Genomic DNA, 16,152 nt, shown 5'->3' with positions numbered 1-16,152 from the left:
ATTCATCATGTCTGCCGTAACAATTCCTCCTGGATCCAAACTGTTGTCCCCTCCACTCTTGTCCCCATGCCCCACCCCGCTCCTCCTCCCTTCCCCTTCCACACTCTTTTACTTCCCCTTCTCCTCCCCTCCCTCCATTTCGCCTCCTCCTCCCTCCCCTTCTTCCCTCTCTCCTCCTTCTCCTCCCCACCCCCTCCGTTCTCCTCAAATTTTCTTCTGTCTCCCTTCTCTTCCCATCCCTCACTCTCTTCCCCTTTATCCCTCTCCCTCCACTTCTCCACTTATCTCCCTCCTTCACCCCTCTTCCTCCCCATTCTCCTCCCCCTTCTCTCTCTCTCCCCTTCTTCTCCCCTCTCCCTCCCCTTCACCTTCCCTCTCGCTTGCCTTTCTCCTTCCCTCTCTTCTCTATCCCTCTCTCCCTCTCTCACCCTTCTACTCTCCTCCCCTCCATTTTCACTTCCCCTTCTCCCCACTCTCCCCTCCTCCTCCCCTCTCCCTCCCCTTCACCGTCCCTCTCCTCCCCTTCACCATCCATCTCCCTCCTCCTTTTCTTCCCCTCCCGTCACCCCTCTCGCTAGCCTTTCTCCTCTCCTACCCTCCTCTCCCCCTTCAACTTCACTTTCCCCACCTCCTCCTCCCCCTTTCTCCTTCCCTCTCCCTCATCTCCACCCCTCCCCTTCCCTTCTCCCCTCTCTCTCACCGTTCTCCTCCCCTCTACCTTCACTTCTCCCATCTCTTCACCTCCCCATTCCCTCTCCTCCTCCCCTCCACACCCCTCCATCTTTACACCCCATCTCCTCCCCTTCCCTTTCCCACCTCTCTACTTTCCCCCTTCCACTCCCCTACCTTTCCCTATCCCCTCCCATTCCCCTCCATTACTTCTCCTCTCTCACCTTCCTCCCATTTTTTCCCATAGACCATGATATAGGAGCAGAATTTGGCTGCTCCATTTTCTCTCTTAGCCCCTTTCTCCTGCCTTCTAATCAAGAATTATCAAACTTTGCTTTAAATATACCTAATGATGACCTCCACAGCCAGCTGTGGTAACAAATTCCACAGATTCACCAATCTCTGGCTAAAGAAATCCCTCCTCATCTCTATTATAAAAGGACTGCCCTCTATGCTAAGGCTGTGTTCTCTGGTCTTAAACTCCTCTATCATAGGAAACATTCTCTCCACATCCACTCTGTCATTGCCTTTCAACATTCCATAGGTTTCAATGAGGTCATCCCCCAGCCCTCATTCTTCTGATTTCCCGTGGGTAGAAGCCCAGAGCCCAAATGCTTTTGATATAACAAGCTCTTCAATTCCAGCAACACACATAAAAGTTGCTGGTGAATGCAGCAGGCCAGGCAGCAACTCTAGGAAGAGATACAGTCGATGTTTCGGGCCAAGACCCTTCGTCCTGACCCGAAATGTCAACTGTACCTCTTCCTAGAGATGCTGCCTGGCCTGCTGCGTTCACCAGCAATTTTTATGTGTGTTGCTTGAAATTCCAGCGTCTGCAGATTTCCTTGTGTTTGCATTTTCAATTCCAGAATCATTTTCATGACCTTCCTTTGAAACAGAGCTTTATAAAGCCTCAACATTACATCCTTGCTTTTAAATTCTAGTCCTCTTGAAATGAATGTGAACATGACATTTGCCTTCCTCCAGCGTGGACTCAACCTGCAAATTAACCTTTAGGGAATCCTGCACAAACACTCCCAAGTCCTCTTGCGGCTCAGAATTTTCTGTCCATTTTAGAAAATAGTCTACCCTTTTGTTTCTTCTAACAAAGTGCATGACCATACACTTCCTTACACTGTATTCCATCTGCCACTGAATTCCATCTTCTATTGGGATTTTCAGAAGGCCTTTGAGAAGGTGCCACATGAGGCTGCTCAACAAGTTAAGAGCCTATGGTATTACGGGAAGTTACTAGCATAGAGAAAGCATTTTTCTGATTGACAGAAGGTAAATAGTGGGAATAAAGGGAACCTTTTCTGTTTGGGTGCCACTGACTGGTGGTGTTCAACGGGCATCTGTGTTGGGACCACTTTTTTTTGTTATAGGTCAACGACTCGGCTGATGGAATTGATGACTTTGTGGCAAGGTTTGATGATGATATAAAGACAAGTGGAGGGGCAGGTAGTCTTGATGAAGTAGAGGGGCTACAGAAGGACTTAGACAGATTAGGAGAATAGGCCATCTGTCTAAGTCCTTCTGCAGCCCCTCTACTTCCTCCTGTGTGGCGCCTTGTCGAAGGTCTTCTGAAAATCCCTGTGCACAACATCCACTGATTCTCCTTTGTCTATCCTGCTTGTTACTTCTTCAAATAATTCCAACAGAAGGAAAGGAAACCATGCTGACTATGGCCTATTTTAACAAGGGTCTCCAAGTACCCTGAAACCACATCCTTAACAATCAACTCCATCATCTTCCCAACCACTGAGGTCACTGGCCTATGGTTTCCTTGCTTCTTGAAAAGTGAAGGGACATTTGCAATTTTCCATTTCTCCAGAACCATGGCAGGATCAATTGATTCTTGAAAGATCGTTACTAATGCTTCCACAATCTCTTCAGCCACCTTTTTGAAAAGAGGTGTACGCCATCTGGTCCAGGTGACGTATCTTCCTTCGGACCTTTCAGTTTCCTGAGCATCTTCTCCCTAGTAATGGTAATTTCACTCACTTCTGCCCCCTGATACTCTCAAAATTCTGGAATATTGCTTGTGTCTTTCATGGTGAAGACCGATGCAAAATACTTATTCAGTCCATCCATCATTTCCTTGTCCCCCATTACTACCTCTTCAGCATAGTTTTCCAGTGGTTCGATATCCACTCTTGCCTCTCTTTTACAATTTATGTATCTGAAGAAACATTTGGTGTCCTCTTTAAAATCACTGGCTAGCTTACCTTAATATTCCATCTTTTCCTTCTTGATGACTCTTAGTTTTTAAAAGCTTCCCAATCCTCTAATTTCCTACTAATTTTTAGATTAGATTCAACTTTATTGTCATTGTGCCGAGTACAGATACAAAGCCAATGAAATGCAATTAGCATCTGACTGGAAGTGCAAAAGAATAGTATTATTTACAAAATAACTGCAAATAAAAAGTAAGTGCTACAGCACACAAATATAAAAGTAGTGAGACAGTACAATATGGGTGCAATACTGCTTAGCACTGTGATGTGAGGTTCAGCAGGGTCACAGCCTCAGGGAAGAAGCTCTTCCTGTGCCTGCTGGTGCGGGAATGGAGGCTCCTGTAGTGCCTACCGGATGGGAGAAGAGTAAAAGGTCCATGGTTAGGGTGAGACACATCCTTGATAATGCTTTTCACCCTGCCCAGGCAGCATTTATAGTAGATGTTCTGAATGGTGTGCAATTGGGTGCCGATAATCCGCTGGGCAGTTTTCACCACCTGCTGGAGTGCTTTGCGGTCCGATACGGGACAATTGCCATACCACACTGAGATGCAGTTGGTGAGTACAATGGTACAGCAGTAAAAGTCCGTCAGTATCCTGGGACAGAGGTGAGTTTTCTTGATGCTCCGCAGGAAATAAAGGCGCTGTTGCGCCTTTTTGATCAGGATGGAGGAGTTCAGGGACCAGGTGAGATCAATGGAAATGTGGACACCAAGGAATTTGAAGCTTGATACACTACAGCTCCTTTGCTCTATTATTTGGTTTTCATGTTGGTTTTGACTTCTCTTGTTAGCCACAGTTGTGTCACCTTGCCTTTAGACTACTTCTTCCTCTTTAGGATGTATATATCCTGTGCCTCCTGAATTGCTCCCAGAAATTCCAGCCATTGCTGCTCTGTCATCATCCCTGCTAGTGTACTTTTCCAATCAGTTTTGGGCAGCTCCTCTCTCATGCCTCTGTAATTCCCTTGACTTCACTGTAATACTGATATATCTGACTTTAGCTTCTCCTTCTCAAATTGCAGGGTGAATTCTATCATATTATGATCACTGACCCCTCAGTGATCACCTTAAGCTCTCTAATCAATTCAGATGCATTGCACAACACCCAGTCCAGGATAGCTGATCTCCCTAGTGGGCTGAACCATGAGCTACTCTAAAAAACCACTTTGTAGACATTCTAAAATTCCCCCTCTTGGGATCCAGCACCAATTTGATTTTCCCAATCTACCTGCATATTGAAATCCCCCCATGACTATTGGACTATTGCTCTTTTGGTATGCATTTTCTGTCTCCTGTTGCAATTTGTAGACCACATTCTTGCTACTGTTTAGGGGTCTGTATATAACTTATGGCACCAATGGCATAACCAGAAATGGGGGTGGGGGGTGGGGGAGAGGTCCTATGTAGTGAGTGGATAGTTAGGAAAGAAGCTGAAGAGAGGGACCTCAGAGGTTGTAAAGTCTGGATTACTCCCTGTGCCACAGGCTAGTGTAGGTCGGAATGGGATGATAGTATGGATGAATGAATGCTGCAGGGGACAGGACCTGAGGTGGAGGGGAACCAGTATCCTGGCCAGTAAGTTTGCTGGTGCTACTCAGGAGATTTTAAGCTAGTTTTGCAGGGGGCTGGGAACCGGAATCCCAGGTCAGTAAGGGTAGGATTGGACCAGAAAGTAGATGTCAGGGAAATTTTTGAAAGGCAAAATCAAAAACAACAGGTATGATCGGTTGGACAGTTTCAAGTGTGTATATTTTAATGCTAGGAGTATTATAGGTAAGAGTGATGAACTTAGAGCAGTAGATGGAAATACGGTGTTGTAGCCATGATTGAAACTTTCTTGAGAGAGGGTCATGAATATATGATTAATGTACCAAGTTTTCAAAATTTTAGTGAAAGAAATTAAAGAAAGGGCTGGGATGGGAGTTGCACTACTGATCAGGGACAATATCACAGCTGCTCTCAGGGGAGACACAATGGAGGGGTCAGACACCGAGTCCATTTGGGTGGAACTCAGGAACAGGAAGGGTGTAATCACACTGATTGTACTACAGACCCTCTGATTGCCACCGGGACATTGAGGAACAGATATGTTATCAGATTAAGGAAATGTGTAAAAATAATAGGGTTGTTGTCTTGGCTGATTTCAACTTCCCTAATATAAACTGGGATCTACTTAGAGTAAAGGGTTTAGATGAGGCAGAATTTGTTAAGTATATCCAGGAATCAATATGTAGATGTCCAATGAGAGGAAGGGTTGTACTGGATGTAGTGATGGTTAATAAGTCTGGTCAGGTGACCAACCTTTCAGTGGATGAACAGTTAGGAAACAGTGACCACAATTTCTGAACTTTCAGGATAGCTGTAGATAAAGTTACGTATGGCCCTTGTTGGAGAGTTTTATATTGGAGTAGGGCAAATTACGAGGGCATTAGCCAGGAGCTAAGAAGCATTAATGGGGAACATCTTTTCTCTGGCAAATCCACATCAGACATGTGGAGGGTGTTTAAAGATCAATTGCAAAGAGTGCAGGAAAGGTATGCTCCTGTTAGAAGGAAATCTGGCATGGATGTTGAGAGAGGTGATGAATTTAGTTGAGAAGAGAAAGGAAAAGTATGTAAAGATTTGGAAGTTAGTATCAAATGAAGCATGTGAGGAGCATAAAGAAGCCAGAAAAGAACTAAAGAAGGGAATTAGGAAAGACAGGAGGGGCCATTAAAAGTCCTTGGCAAATAAAATCAAGGGGAATCCCAAGGCATTCAGTCTAACATACATCAAGAACAAGAGGATAACTAGGGAGGGGGTGGGATCACTCAAGGATAAAGGGGAGAACATTTGCTTGGATGCAGAGGACATGAGTGAGGTACTTAATGAGCACTTTGCTTCAGTAATTACTAATGAAAGCGATATGGAGGACCAAGAGATCATTGATGAGTGTATCAGGGCATTTAGAGGTCAAGGAGGAGGAAGTGTTGGGCCTCCTAATGAATATTAAGGTGGAAAAGTCCCCAGGGCCTGATGGGATTGACCCCAGGTTATTGAGGAATCAAGAGACGAAATTACTGGGCCCTTGATCACTATCTTCATGTCCTCACTAGCCACAGGCAAGGTCTAGCGAGTGGCTAAAGTTGTACCTTTGTTTAAGGAGGGAACAGGGGAAAATCCTGAGAACTATAGGTGGTGAGTCTCACATCAGTTGAAGGGAAATTGCTGGAGAAATTTCTTAGGGATAGGATATATGAGCATTTGGAAACCCATGACCTAATTAGAGAACCAGCATGGCTTTGTACATGGCAGGTTGTGCCTTACCAACTTGATTGAAGTTTTTGACAAGCTGACAAGAGATTGATGAGGGTAGGGTAATGGATGCTGTCTACATGGATTTTAGAAAGGCATTTGACAAAGTCTTTCATGGGAGGCTAATCCAAAAGGTTAAGGTGCATGGGGTCTACCTTGAATTGGCCTTTTGGATCCAGAACTGGCCTGTGCATAGAAGATGGGGTAGTGGTTGAAGGTACTTATTCGAGCTGTAGGACTGTAATAAGTGGAATTCTGCAAGGATCAGTTGTGGGACCTCTGCTGTTTGTGATGAATTTAAGTTACCTGGATGAAATGTAAATGGGTGGGTTAATAAATTTGCGGAGTGGTGGAGTTGTGGATAGTGTAGAGGACTGACGAAGAATAAATCGCAATATAGATCAGTTGCAGATATAGGCTGAGAAATGGCAGGAGGAGTATAACCCAGATAAACGTGAGGCATTGCACCTCGGTAGGGCAAATGCAACGAGACAGTACACTGGGCAAGATCCATAACAGTGTTGCTGAGCAAGTTCATAACTCCTTGAAATGTGGCTACACTGGTCAATAGGATTATGGAATGCTTGCTTTTATTAGTTGAGGCATTGAGTTCAAAAGTCAAATAGTTAAGTTGCAACTTTGTAATATAAACTCTTGTTCGGCCACATCTGGAGTACAGTTCTGGTTGCCCCACTCTAGGAAGGATGTTGAGGCTTTGGAGAGGGTGCAGAAGAGGTTTACAAGGATGCTGCCCGGTTTAGAGGAAATATGATATCAAGAGAGGGTGGATAATCTTGGGCAGCTTTCTCTGGAGTGCCGGAGGCTGAGGGAAGATCTGATAGAGGTTTCCAAGATTATGAGGGGCACAAATAGAGTGGACATAGAGTATCTGTTTCCCCAGGTTTGAAGTTTCTAATACCAGAAGGCATGCATTGAAGGTGAGAGGGGGTAGGTTCAAAGGGGATGTGAGGGTAAGTTTTTTGCTCATGGTTGTCATGGTTGCATGGAATGTGTTGCCTGATACGGTGGCAGAGGGAAATACATTACAGGCTTTTCGGAGACATTTGGATGGACACATGGATGTAAGGAAGATGGAGGAATATGGCCATGGCGTAGATAGGAGATTATAGGGTTTAAGTGTTTTTGATTTGCTTTTTAGCTGGTTCAACACAACACTGTGGGCCGAATGGCCTGTTCCTGTACTGTCAGGGTCTTTCTACCCTCGCAGTTCGTTAGCTCTACCCACAACGATTCAGCACATTCCGACCCTATGTCACCCCGTTCTAGTGATTTGATTGCATTTTTCAGTATTTTCATGATTTCATTTGATTCCTCTTCTCTTCCCTCGCTGCTTTCCCCATATATCACCCGTCGCCACCCTTCCCTCTCCTCCGCCCTTTCCCTCGCAGTCACAGAGTGAGGGGGCATACTGAGGATCGGAAAATATCAGCGAAATTGTCTTCCTGGTGTCTCCGCAGCTGTCTGTGGGATCTTGCTGTTCATATGTCACACACTCTGAGGTTTGCCGCCCGATCTACCCTTCCACCTCCTGCTACACCGGCCACACACTCCCCCGGGCGGGCCCGTCACCATCACCGCTTCCATCCCACCCCCCGGCCCGGCGGTCCCGGCGCCGCTTACCGCAGTCGACAAGCAGCAGCGACTCCAATCTCACACTGCTGTCGTTCCCCCGGCAACTCAGGCTCTGATTGGCCAGCGCCGCAAGCCCGCGCTCCTGCCACAGACGCAGCCAGCCAATCGCGCAAGAGCATCGCAGGGGGTTTCTCAGCAGCGCCCTGTGGAGACAAGAGAGACCGTGAGTGGAGGGTGAGGGTAGGGGTAGGGGAGTTGGAGGGGAGTGGGGGTGAGTGGCGTGGGATGGAGGGAGTGAATGGGGGTTAGTGAGTGGGCGGGGGAGTGAAAGGGAAGGAGAATGAAGGGTGGGGTCAGTGGAGGTGGTAAGTGTTGAGGGAGGTCAGTGGGCAGCAAGTGAATGAGGGGGTTCAGTGGGGGATTAGTGAGTGCGGGGGTAGTCAGTGGAGTGGTAAGTGAGTAAGAGGGAGTCAGTGAGGGGAAGGGGAGCGGGAGGAGGACAGGGGATGTGTAGGGAGAGGAAGAGGGATGAGGGGGAGATGGAGATGGGGAGGGGAAGGGCAGTAAGGAGGGGGAGGGGGGTAGGAGGAGAGGGAGGAAAGGGGCAGGGCAGGGAGAAAAGGGGTAGGAGAGAGTGGAAAGGGAGGGGAGTGGGAGACAGGGAGGGAGAATGAGAGAAAGGAAGGGGCGTGGAGTGGGAGGGGAGGGGTGGAAAAGGAGGGAACGGGGAAAGGAAGAGAGGGGGAGAGGGGAAGGGAGAAGGAGTGGAGAAAAGGGAGGGGGAGGGTAGAAAGGGAGAGGGAAAGGGAGGGCAAGGAGTGAGAAAGGGAGTGGGGGAGAAGGAATGGGAGGGTGATAGGGAAAGGGAGGGTGATAGGGAAAGGGAGGGTGGGGGAAGCGAGGATGGGGGAAGCGAGGGAAGAGGAGTGGGAGAGGAAGTGATGGAAAGGGAGGCAAGGTACAGGGAGGGGAGGGGAGGGGAGGGGAGGGGAGGGGAGGGGAGGGGAGGGCAGGGGGAGGGGAGAGAGGGAAAGGAGGGGAGTGCAGAGAGGGAGAGGAAAGGGAGAGGGAGCAGATGGGGAGGAAAGAGAGGGAGAGGGGAGAGGCCAAGGAGGGAGAGGGAGAGGACGGGTGAAGGGGGAGGGAGGAAAGAGAGAGGATGGGAGAGGGAAATGAGAGGGTGGAAGGGAGGGGTTGGAAAGGAAGAGGAAGGGGAGGAGAGGAAGCGGGATGGAAAGGGGAGGGAGGGGCGGATGTAAAGATGGTGAGGGGAGGGTTGAAAGGCAGGGGGAGATGAAGAGGAGGGGGAGGGGTGAAAAGGGAAGAGGGAGGGGAAGAGGAGGGGGAGGGGTGAAAAGGGAAGAGGGAGGGGGAATGGAGGGAAGTGAAGGGGAGGGGGAATGGAGGGAAGTGAAGGGGAGGGGGAATGGAGGGAAGTGAAGGGGAGGGGAATGGAGGGAAGTGAAGGGGAGGGGGAATGGAGGGAAGTGAAGGGGAGGGGGAATGGAGGGAGGAAAGGGGCAGGGAGTGGAGGGAAGAAGGGATGGGGAGTAACAGAGGGGAAAGTGGGAGAGGAGAGGAAGGAGGGGAGGGGAGGGGAGGGGAGGGGAGGGGGAAAGGGGAGAGAGAGGGAGGAGGAAATGTACAGGGACAGGAGGGAGGAGTGGGTGAGGAGGGAGAAGAGTGAGAGGAGTGTGGAGGTGGAGAGGAGAGGGAGGAAAGGGGAGGGGAGAGGGAGGAAAGGGGAGGGGAGTGAGGGAAAGGAGGAGGTGGAGAGGGATGAAGGGGAGGGGGAGTGGTGGAAAGGGAGTGATACCTGGTGAAAGGAGGGGAATGATGGGAAAGGGAGGGAGAGTGGGATGAAAGGGAAATAGAGGGGGGGAGAGAGTGAAAGGAAAAGGGCAGGAGGGGAGAGGGAGGGGGAGGAAAGAGAGAGGGAGGGGGAGGAAAGAGAGAGGGAGGGGGAGGAAAGAGAGAGGGAGGGGGAGGAAAGAGAGAGGGAGGGGGAGGAAAGAGAGAGGGAGGGGGAGGAAAGAGAGAGGGAGGGGGAGGAAAGAGAGAGGGAGGGGGAGGAAAGAGAGAGGGAGGGGGAGGAAAGAGAGAGGGAGGGGGAGGAAGGGTAATGGTGAGGGATGAATGGAGGGGGTGGAAGGGGAGGGGGAAGGGAGAGGCAAGGGGAGAGGGGTATGGAGGAGTGGGAAAAGGGAGGGGGTGTGAGGGTGGAAGGGAAGTGGAGAGGAAAGGGAGAGGGAAAGGGTGGGCGAGGAAGAGCAGAAAAAGGAGTGGGGGAAAAGAGAGATTAAGGGTAGGGGAGCGGGAGAGGAAGGAGGGGGATGGGTAAAGGGAGTGGAGGGATGAAAGAGGAAGAAGTGAAAGGGGAAGAGGGAGGGGATGGGGGAACAGGAGAGGAGGTTGGAAAGGGAGGGGGAGGAAGAGGAGGTGAGGGAGAAGTAGAGGAGTCGGAGAAGGGGAGGAGGAGAGGGAGGGGAGGAGGAGAGGGAGGGGAGGAGGAGAGGGAGGGGAGGAGGGAGGTGTGGGGGAAGGGAGGGATGCAGGGAGGCAGGGAGGAGGCATGGAGAGGGAGAGGAGATGGGGAGAGGGATGGGTGAGTGGGGGGGACAAGGAGAGAGGGAGGGGAAGGAGAGTGGAGTTGGAGGGGGAGTGATACTGGGTGAAAGGAGGGGAATGATGGAAAGGGAGGGAGAGCGGGGCGCAAGGGAAGGAGAGTGGGGAGACGGAGGATAGTGGAGTGATTGGGAGAGGAGGGTGTGAGAGGGAGGGAAAGGGGGAGGGTGAAAGGGAGGAAGGGGGAGAGGGAGGAAAGGGCAGGAAGGAGAGAGAAAAGGAGGGAGGGGGAGCAAGGGAAGTGTGGGAGGATAGGGAGGATAGTGGGGTGATTGAGAGAGGAGGGTGTGAGAGGGAGGGAAAGGGGGAGGGGGAGAGGGAGGAAGGGGGAGAGGGAGGAAGGGGGAGAGGGAGGAAGGGGGAGAGGGAGGAAGGGGGAGAGGGAGGAAGGGGGAGAGGGAAGTGTGGGTGTGGGAGGAAAGGGAGGGAATGGGAAAGGCATGGTTGGGGAGCGTGAGAGAGGGAGGGAGGAAAAGGAGTGAGAGGGAGAGGTTGAAAAGGGAGAGGAGGGGAAGGGAGTGAGGAAGGTTGCAGGGAATGGAGGGATGAATCGGAGGGGGATGGGGGAGGGAGAGGAGATGTGGAGAAGGAGGGGGAGTGGGGAGGGAGAAAGGGAGGGAAGGGAGAGGAAGGAGGAAACAGAGCGAAGGGGAGGGTGAGTGGGGGGGACAGTGGAGCGGGGAGGAAAGGAAGAAGAGTGGAGTCGGAGGGGGGGTGGTGGAAAGGGAGAGATACCTGGTGAAAGGAGGGAATGATGGGAAGGCGAGGGAGGAGGGGAAAGGGTGAGAGTGGGGGCAGAGGGAGTGAGAGTGAGGGTGAGGGTAAAGGGAAAGGGACAGGAGAGGGAAATAGCGGGGTGAGGAAAAGGAGTGGGGAACAGGGAGGGAGGAATGGGAGGGAGTGGGGAGAGGGAGGGGGAGACGAAGGAAAAGGAGGGGGAGGGGAATGAGGAAATGGAGGAAAGAAACAGAGGGGAAGAGTGAGAGGGAGAAAGGGGGAGAAGAGGAAAGGGAGGTCGATGAGGGGAGGGGTGAGGGGTGGATGGAAGTGTGGGAGGGTGGGGAGGGAGGAGAGGTTGTTGGGAGTGGGAAGGGAGGGCGGGAGGGATATGTTGAGAGGGGGAGTGGGATGGAGGGGTGGTAGGATGGGAGGGGTAGGGGAGGGGGGGGTGGGATTGAGAGGAGGGAGGGGTGAGGCAGGGTGGATGAGTGGAGGAGGAGAGTGGGAGAGGAAGACAGGAGGGAGGGATAGGGAGTGGGGGATGGGCAGTGTGTGAGGGAAGGTGGAGAGTGGGAGGGTCGAGAGAATAGGTGAAGAGGGATGAGGGAGTGGAGGAGAGGAAGTGAGAGGTGAATGGGTTGAGGGCTGGGATGGGGAGGGGTGCAGAGGGATAGAGGGAAGGATGTAGATGAGAAGGGGAGGAGACAGATGGAATGGAGGGGATAGGAGTGGGGCAGGGGAGAAGGAAGAGATGAGGAGTGGGAGAGGAAGAGGGAGTGGGCGAGGGGAGAGGAATGGTGGGGGGAAAGAAATGGAGAGGGATGGGAAGGGGAGGGGAGTAGGAGGTGGATTGACTTGCGAGGGGGAGAGACGTTGAGAGGGGTGGTGGATACAATCCATCAGGATGCCAGTGATACTCACAGCTCAGTGAGGTTGAGAGACTGGAAGTGTTTCCAGGACAGGGAGGTGAGTGCATTCGATGACAGATTTCTGGGGGGAAGGGTGTAATTAAAGAATTGGAATTACTTTGAACTGTGTAAAAACCCTCATCCCACCCCTCCACACCAACTCTCCCTTCAGACTTTGGCGCCCTATTCTGGAGTGACCTCATGTCCAAGAGGCTGAGGTATTTGGGATCCACCTTCTCTGAGGAGGGCTCAGCCTTGGAAGAGTGGGACATCGGTTTGGAACAGAGATGAGGAGAAACTTCGGTAGCCAGAGAGTGGTGACTCTGTGCCACAAATGGCCAAGTCATTGAGTATATTTACAGCTGAGGTTGATAGATTCTTGATTAGTCATGACATCAAAGGTTACGGGGAGGATGCAGGTGAAGGGAGTTGAAAGGGATAATAAACCAACCATGATTTAATGCAGAGCAGACCTGATCGGCTGAATGGCCCTAATTCCACTCTAATTGCTTATGATCGAACAGCAGCTACAGGGAAGGGAGAGCAGGGGGCTGGTGGTGCTGTATGATAGGGATTCAGCAGCGGGGATCGAGGGACATGGGACAGAGCAGGAGGAGAGTTCTGACACAGACCAAGCCCAAGTGCAGTGGGTCTGTTCCCTGTGAGGATGGTCAGAGGAGTTGGTGCCTGTGCGGGAGGAGGGAGGGGTCAGTAGGTCTCAGTGAGCAGTCCGGGACTGTTAATGACGGCAGCTGAAAGCTTTATTGATTTTCAATTAGCAGCTAACGACTAAGCAGGATTAAATATGGATCAGCTAAATAAATACTGGAAACTCGAGGAGCTGGAGTTTGCCCCAGGGGGCATTAGCACTGGCTGCCCAGCATCGGTGGAGCCAGCTGTGGGGAGGGCAAGGAGACACTCTTCACCTCTCCGGGAATGGACATCAAATCCACACACACTGCTAGTTCCAGTCACCATCTTGGATCATCCTCTCCACACTGATTTTCTCTACTACCCCCTACTCACTCCCTCTGCCACTGATTTTTATCTCTCTCCCTCCCCATTGCCACCCCTCCTCCCTCCCCACCTCTCTCTCCCCTCACCCACCTCTCTCTCCCCTCCCCACCTCTCTCTCCCCTCCCCACCTCTCTCTCCCCTCCCTCCTCTCTTCCCCTCCCCTCCTCTCTCCCCCCACCTACCTCTCTCTTCCCCCACCCCACTCTCTCTTCCCCCCTCTCTCTTTCCCACTTCATTGCTCTCTATCCCTCTCCCATTGTCTTCCACTCTCTAATTCCCATCCTCCCTCCTCCCCCTCCCTGCCCCAGGATGGCAGTACTCACATGTACTGAAGCTGGGGACTGTGGATAAAGGCATTCACATCGATGTCCTCCAATCCAGTGTCAGTGATTGTTCTGGAAGGGGATAGAGATGGAGTGTAGGCATTAGAGTGGAGCCCCTTCGATCCTCGCCCGAGGTCCACAGAGTCAAAGTGTACAGATTGATTCTGGGTGCAGCTGTCATCAGCCATCAGCCTGGGCAGGTGATTGCTCCACTGGAGCGAGCCAGGGTCAGTAACAGTGACTGAGGAGCAATGGGCCCATTAATCGGGAGAAATGGCCTACCCGTACCCCATCTGGCCACTGAGACTCTTGACCCATTGCTGACCTGTCGCCCATCATGTCTCATCACCCTCTGAAACTCCAGACTGTCAGAACCTTTTTATCTTGCACTCAACATCAGTGAGACCAAAGAACTGATTGTGGACTTCAGGAAGGGGAAGTCGAGGGAACACACATTGAGAGGTCAGCCCTGGAAAGGTGAATAGCTTCAAATTCCTGGGTGTCAGCATTTCTGAGGGTCTGATCTGGGCCCAGTGTACTCATGCAATTATGAAGAAGGTATGCCAGTGGCTAGACCTCATTTGGAGTTTCAGCAGATTTGATGTATCACCTAAGACTCAGTCAAATTTCTACAAATGTCCCGTGGAGAGCATACTGACTGTTTGCATCGCTGCCTGCATATGGAGGCTCCGTTGCCCAGATAAAGCTGCAGAGTGTTCTAAACTCAGCCAGCTCCATCATGGGTACCTGCCTCCCCACCACTGAGGACTTCAAAAGGTGATGCCTAAGAAGGCAGCATCTATCATTAAGGACCCTCACCATCCAGAGCAGGCCCTCTTTTCATTAGGGAGGAGATACAGGAACTCACATCTAACAATTTAGGAACAGCTTCTTCCCCCCAACGTCAGATTTTGAAATAGCCTCAAGCTTGCTATTTTGCTCTCTTTTTTTGCACTATTTACTTTAAAAGTATTTTTAGTTGTAATTCTGAATGATCTCTATGTATCGCACTGTCCTGCTCAGACCGACAAATTTTACGATGTGTGTCAATGACAATAAACCTGCTTCTGATTCTGATTTTGAATCTGATCCTGATTGTGATATCACTCCACCATAGTCTGTCTCTGTCACTCTGGAACATCTCTCTTTGACACAGTCCTTCACTCTAGGATGTCCTTTGTTCTGGATCATCCTGTTACTCCCTGAAGAAGAAAGAGGAGCTATTGTGGCTACTGGAGAAACTACCACTCCTGGACAGTGACACAGGGCAGCATGGGAACAGGCCCTTCAGCCCAACCATGAAGCTAATTTGAACTGCAGATCCATATCTCTATTTCCTGCCTGTTCTTGTGTCTGTCTAAATATCCATTAAACACCATCATCTATCTCCCTCCACCACTACTCCTGGCAGCCTGTCCCAGACATCCATCACTCTCTGGGTAAAAAACTTTACCATACATCTCCTTGAAACTCTTCCCCCTCTCACTTTAAATGCACGTTCTCTAGACCTTTCTACTCTTAAGGTAAGATTCTTGCTGTCTACCTTATCTTTGCCCCTCGTAATCTTATAAACGTCTACCAGATATACCTTCAACCTCTGCCGCAGCAGAGAAAACAACCCAAGTTTGTCCTCTAATCCTGGAGAACTATTTCTGGACTCTCTCCAAATCCTCTACATCCTTCCTATAATGAGGAGAACCAGAAATAAACAGTTCTCTAAGTGTGATTTAACCAAACTTTTATACATGACATCCTGACTTTTATACTCAGTACCCCAATCAATGACTTTTATACTCAGTACTCTGTAGACCTTTTTCCCACCCTATCCACTTGTGTAGCCACTTTCGAGAAGCTATGGACTTGGACCTCAAGATCTCACTGTACATCAACACTGTTAATAGTCCTGCCATTAACGGTGTACTTTCCCTTTACACCTGGCCTCTGAAAGTGCAACTCCTCATACTTACCTGGATTAAGCTCCATGTGTAACTGGTCTATATTCCACTGTATCCTTTGACAACCAATTTGCACTGTCCATTACTCTGCAAAATGTTGTTTCAACCACAGACTTACTCATCATCCTATCTCCATTTTCATCCAAGTAATTTATATACTGTACTGTATATCCCAAATGAAAGAGGTCCTGGCACTGATCCTTGTGGAACATCACTGGGAATGGACCTCCAGCCAGAATAACACTCCTCCATCACTACTCTCTGTCTTCCATGGATAAGCCAACTTTGAATCCAAACTACTAGATCACTGTGGAGCCATGTTCCTTAATTTCAATCATTCTACCACTTGGAACCTTAACAAACGCCTTCCCTACCCTCATCACAAAGAAGGCTTGACAGAATCCCTACTCTCTTGGAAGTTTGCATAGATTTGGTATGTCAGCTAAAACTTTTACAAACTTCTTTAGATACACAGTGGAGAGTATCCTGTTTGGTATGCAAACTCCAATGTCCAGGAATGGAAAACTGGTGGATTCTGCAGTCCATAACAAAAAAAAAAACTCACTCCACCATTCCAAAGAAGAGAAAATGTGCCGATGCTGGAAATCCAAGCAACACACACAAAATGCTGGAGAAACTCAGCAGGCCAGGCAGCATCTGTGGAAAAATGTACAGTCAGCTGTACTTTTCCATTCCACCATTAAGCACATTTACATGGAGTGCTGTCACAAGAAGCAGCATTCATCATCAAAAACCCCCACCATCTAGGAAGTGCAGGAGCATTATAACCCACAGCACCCGGTTCAGGA

At 50.1% G+C, this 16,152-nt stretch overlaps 1 protein-coding gene across 1 annotated transcript in view; it reads right to left on the bottom strand.

The window, feature by feature from the left end:
• LOC140207374 (high affinity nerve growth factor receptor-like) overlaps positions 1 to 15,371 on the bottom strand; it is a 39,581-nt gene extending 24,210 nt beyond the window's left edge. Inside the window, exons 1-4 of the mRNA XM_072275919.1 lie at positions 15,356 to 15,371; positions 13,389 to 13,629; positions 12,062 to 12,130; positions 7,844 to 7,998 (exon numbers count right to left, since the gene is read on the bottom strand). Coding sequence (XP_072132020.1) covers positions 7,844 to 7,998; positions 12,062 to 12,130; positions 13,389 to 13,629; positions 15,356 to 15,371 — 481 coding nt within the window. The remainder of the gene's footprint in view (positions 1 to 7,843; positions 7,999 to 12,061; positions 12,131 to 13,388; positions 13,630 to 15,355) is intronic.
• Positions 15,372 to 16,152: the final 781 nt, after the last annotated feature.

The sequence above is a fragment of the Mobula birostris genome, chromosome 2 (genome assembly GCF_030028105.1).
Source record: "Mobula birostris isolate sMobBir1 chromosome 2, sMobBir1.hap1, whole genome shotgun sequence".
In the NCBI taxonomy this organism is placed as follows: domain Eukaryota; kingdom Metazoa; phylum Chordata; class Chondrichthyes; order Myliobatiformes; family Myliobatidae; genus Mobula; species Mobula birostris.
This window is presented reverse-complemented; position numbering and strand designations above follow the sequence as displayed.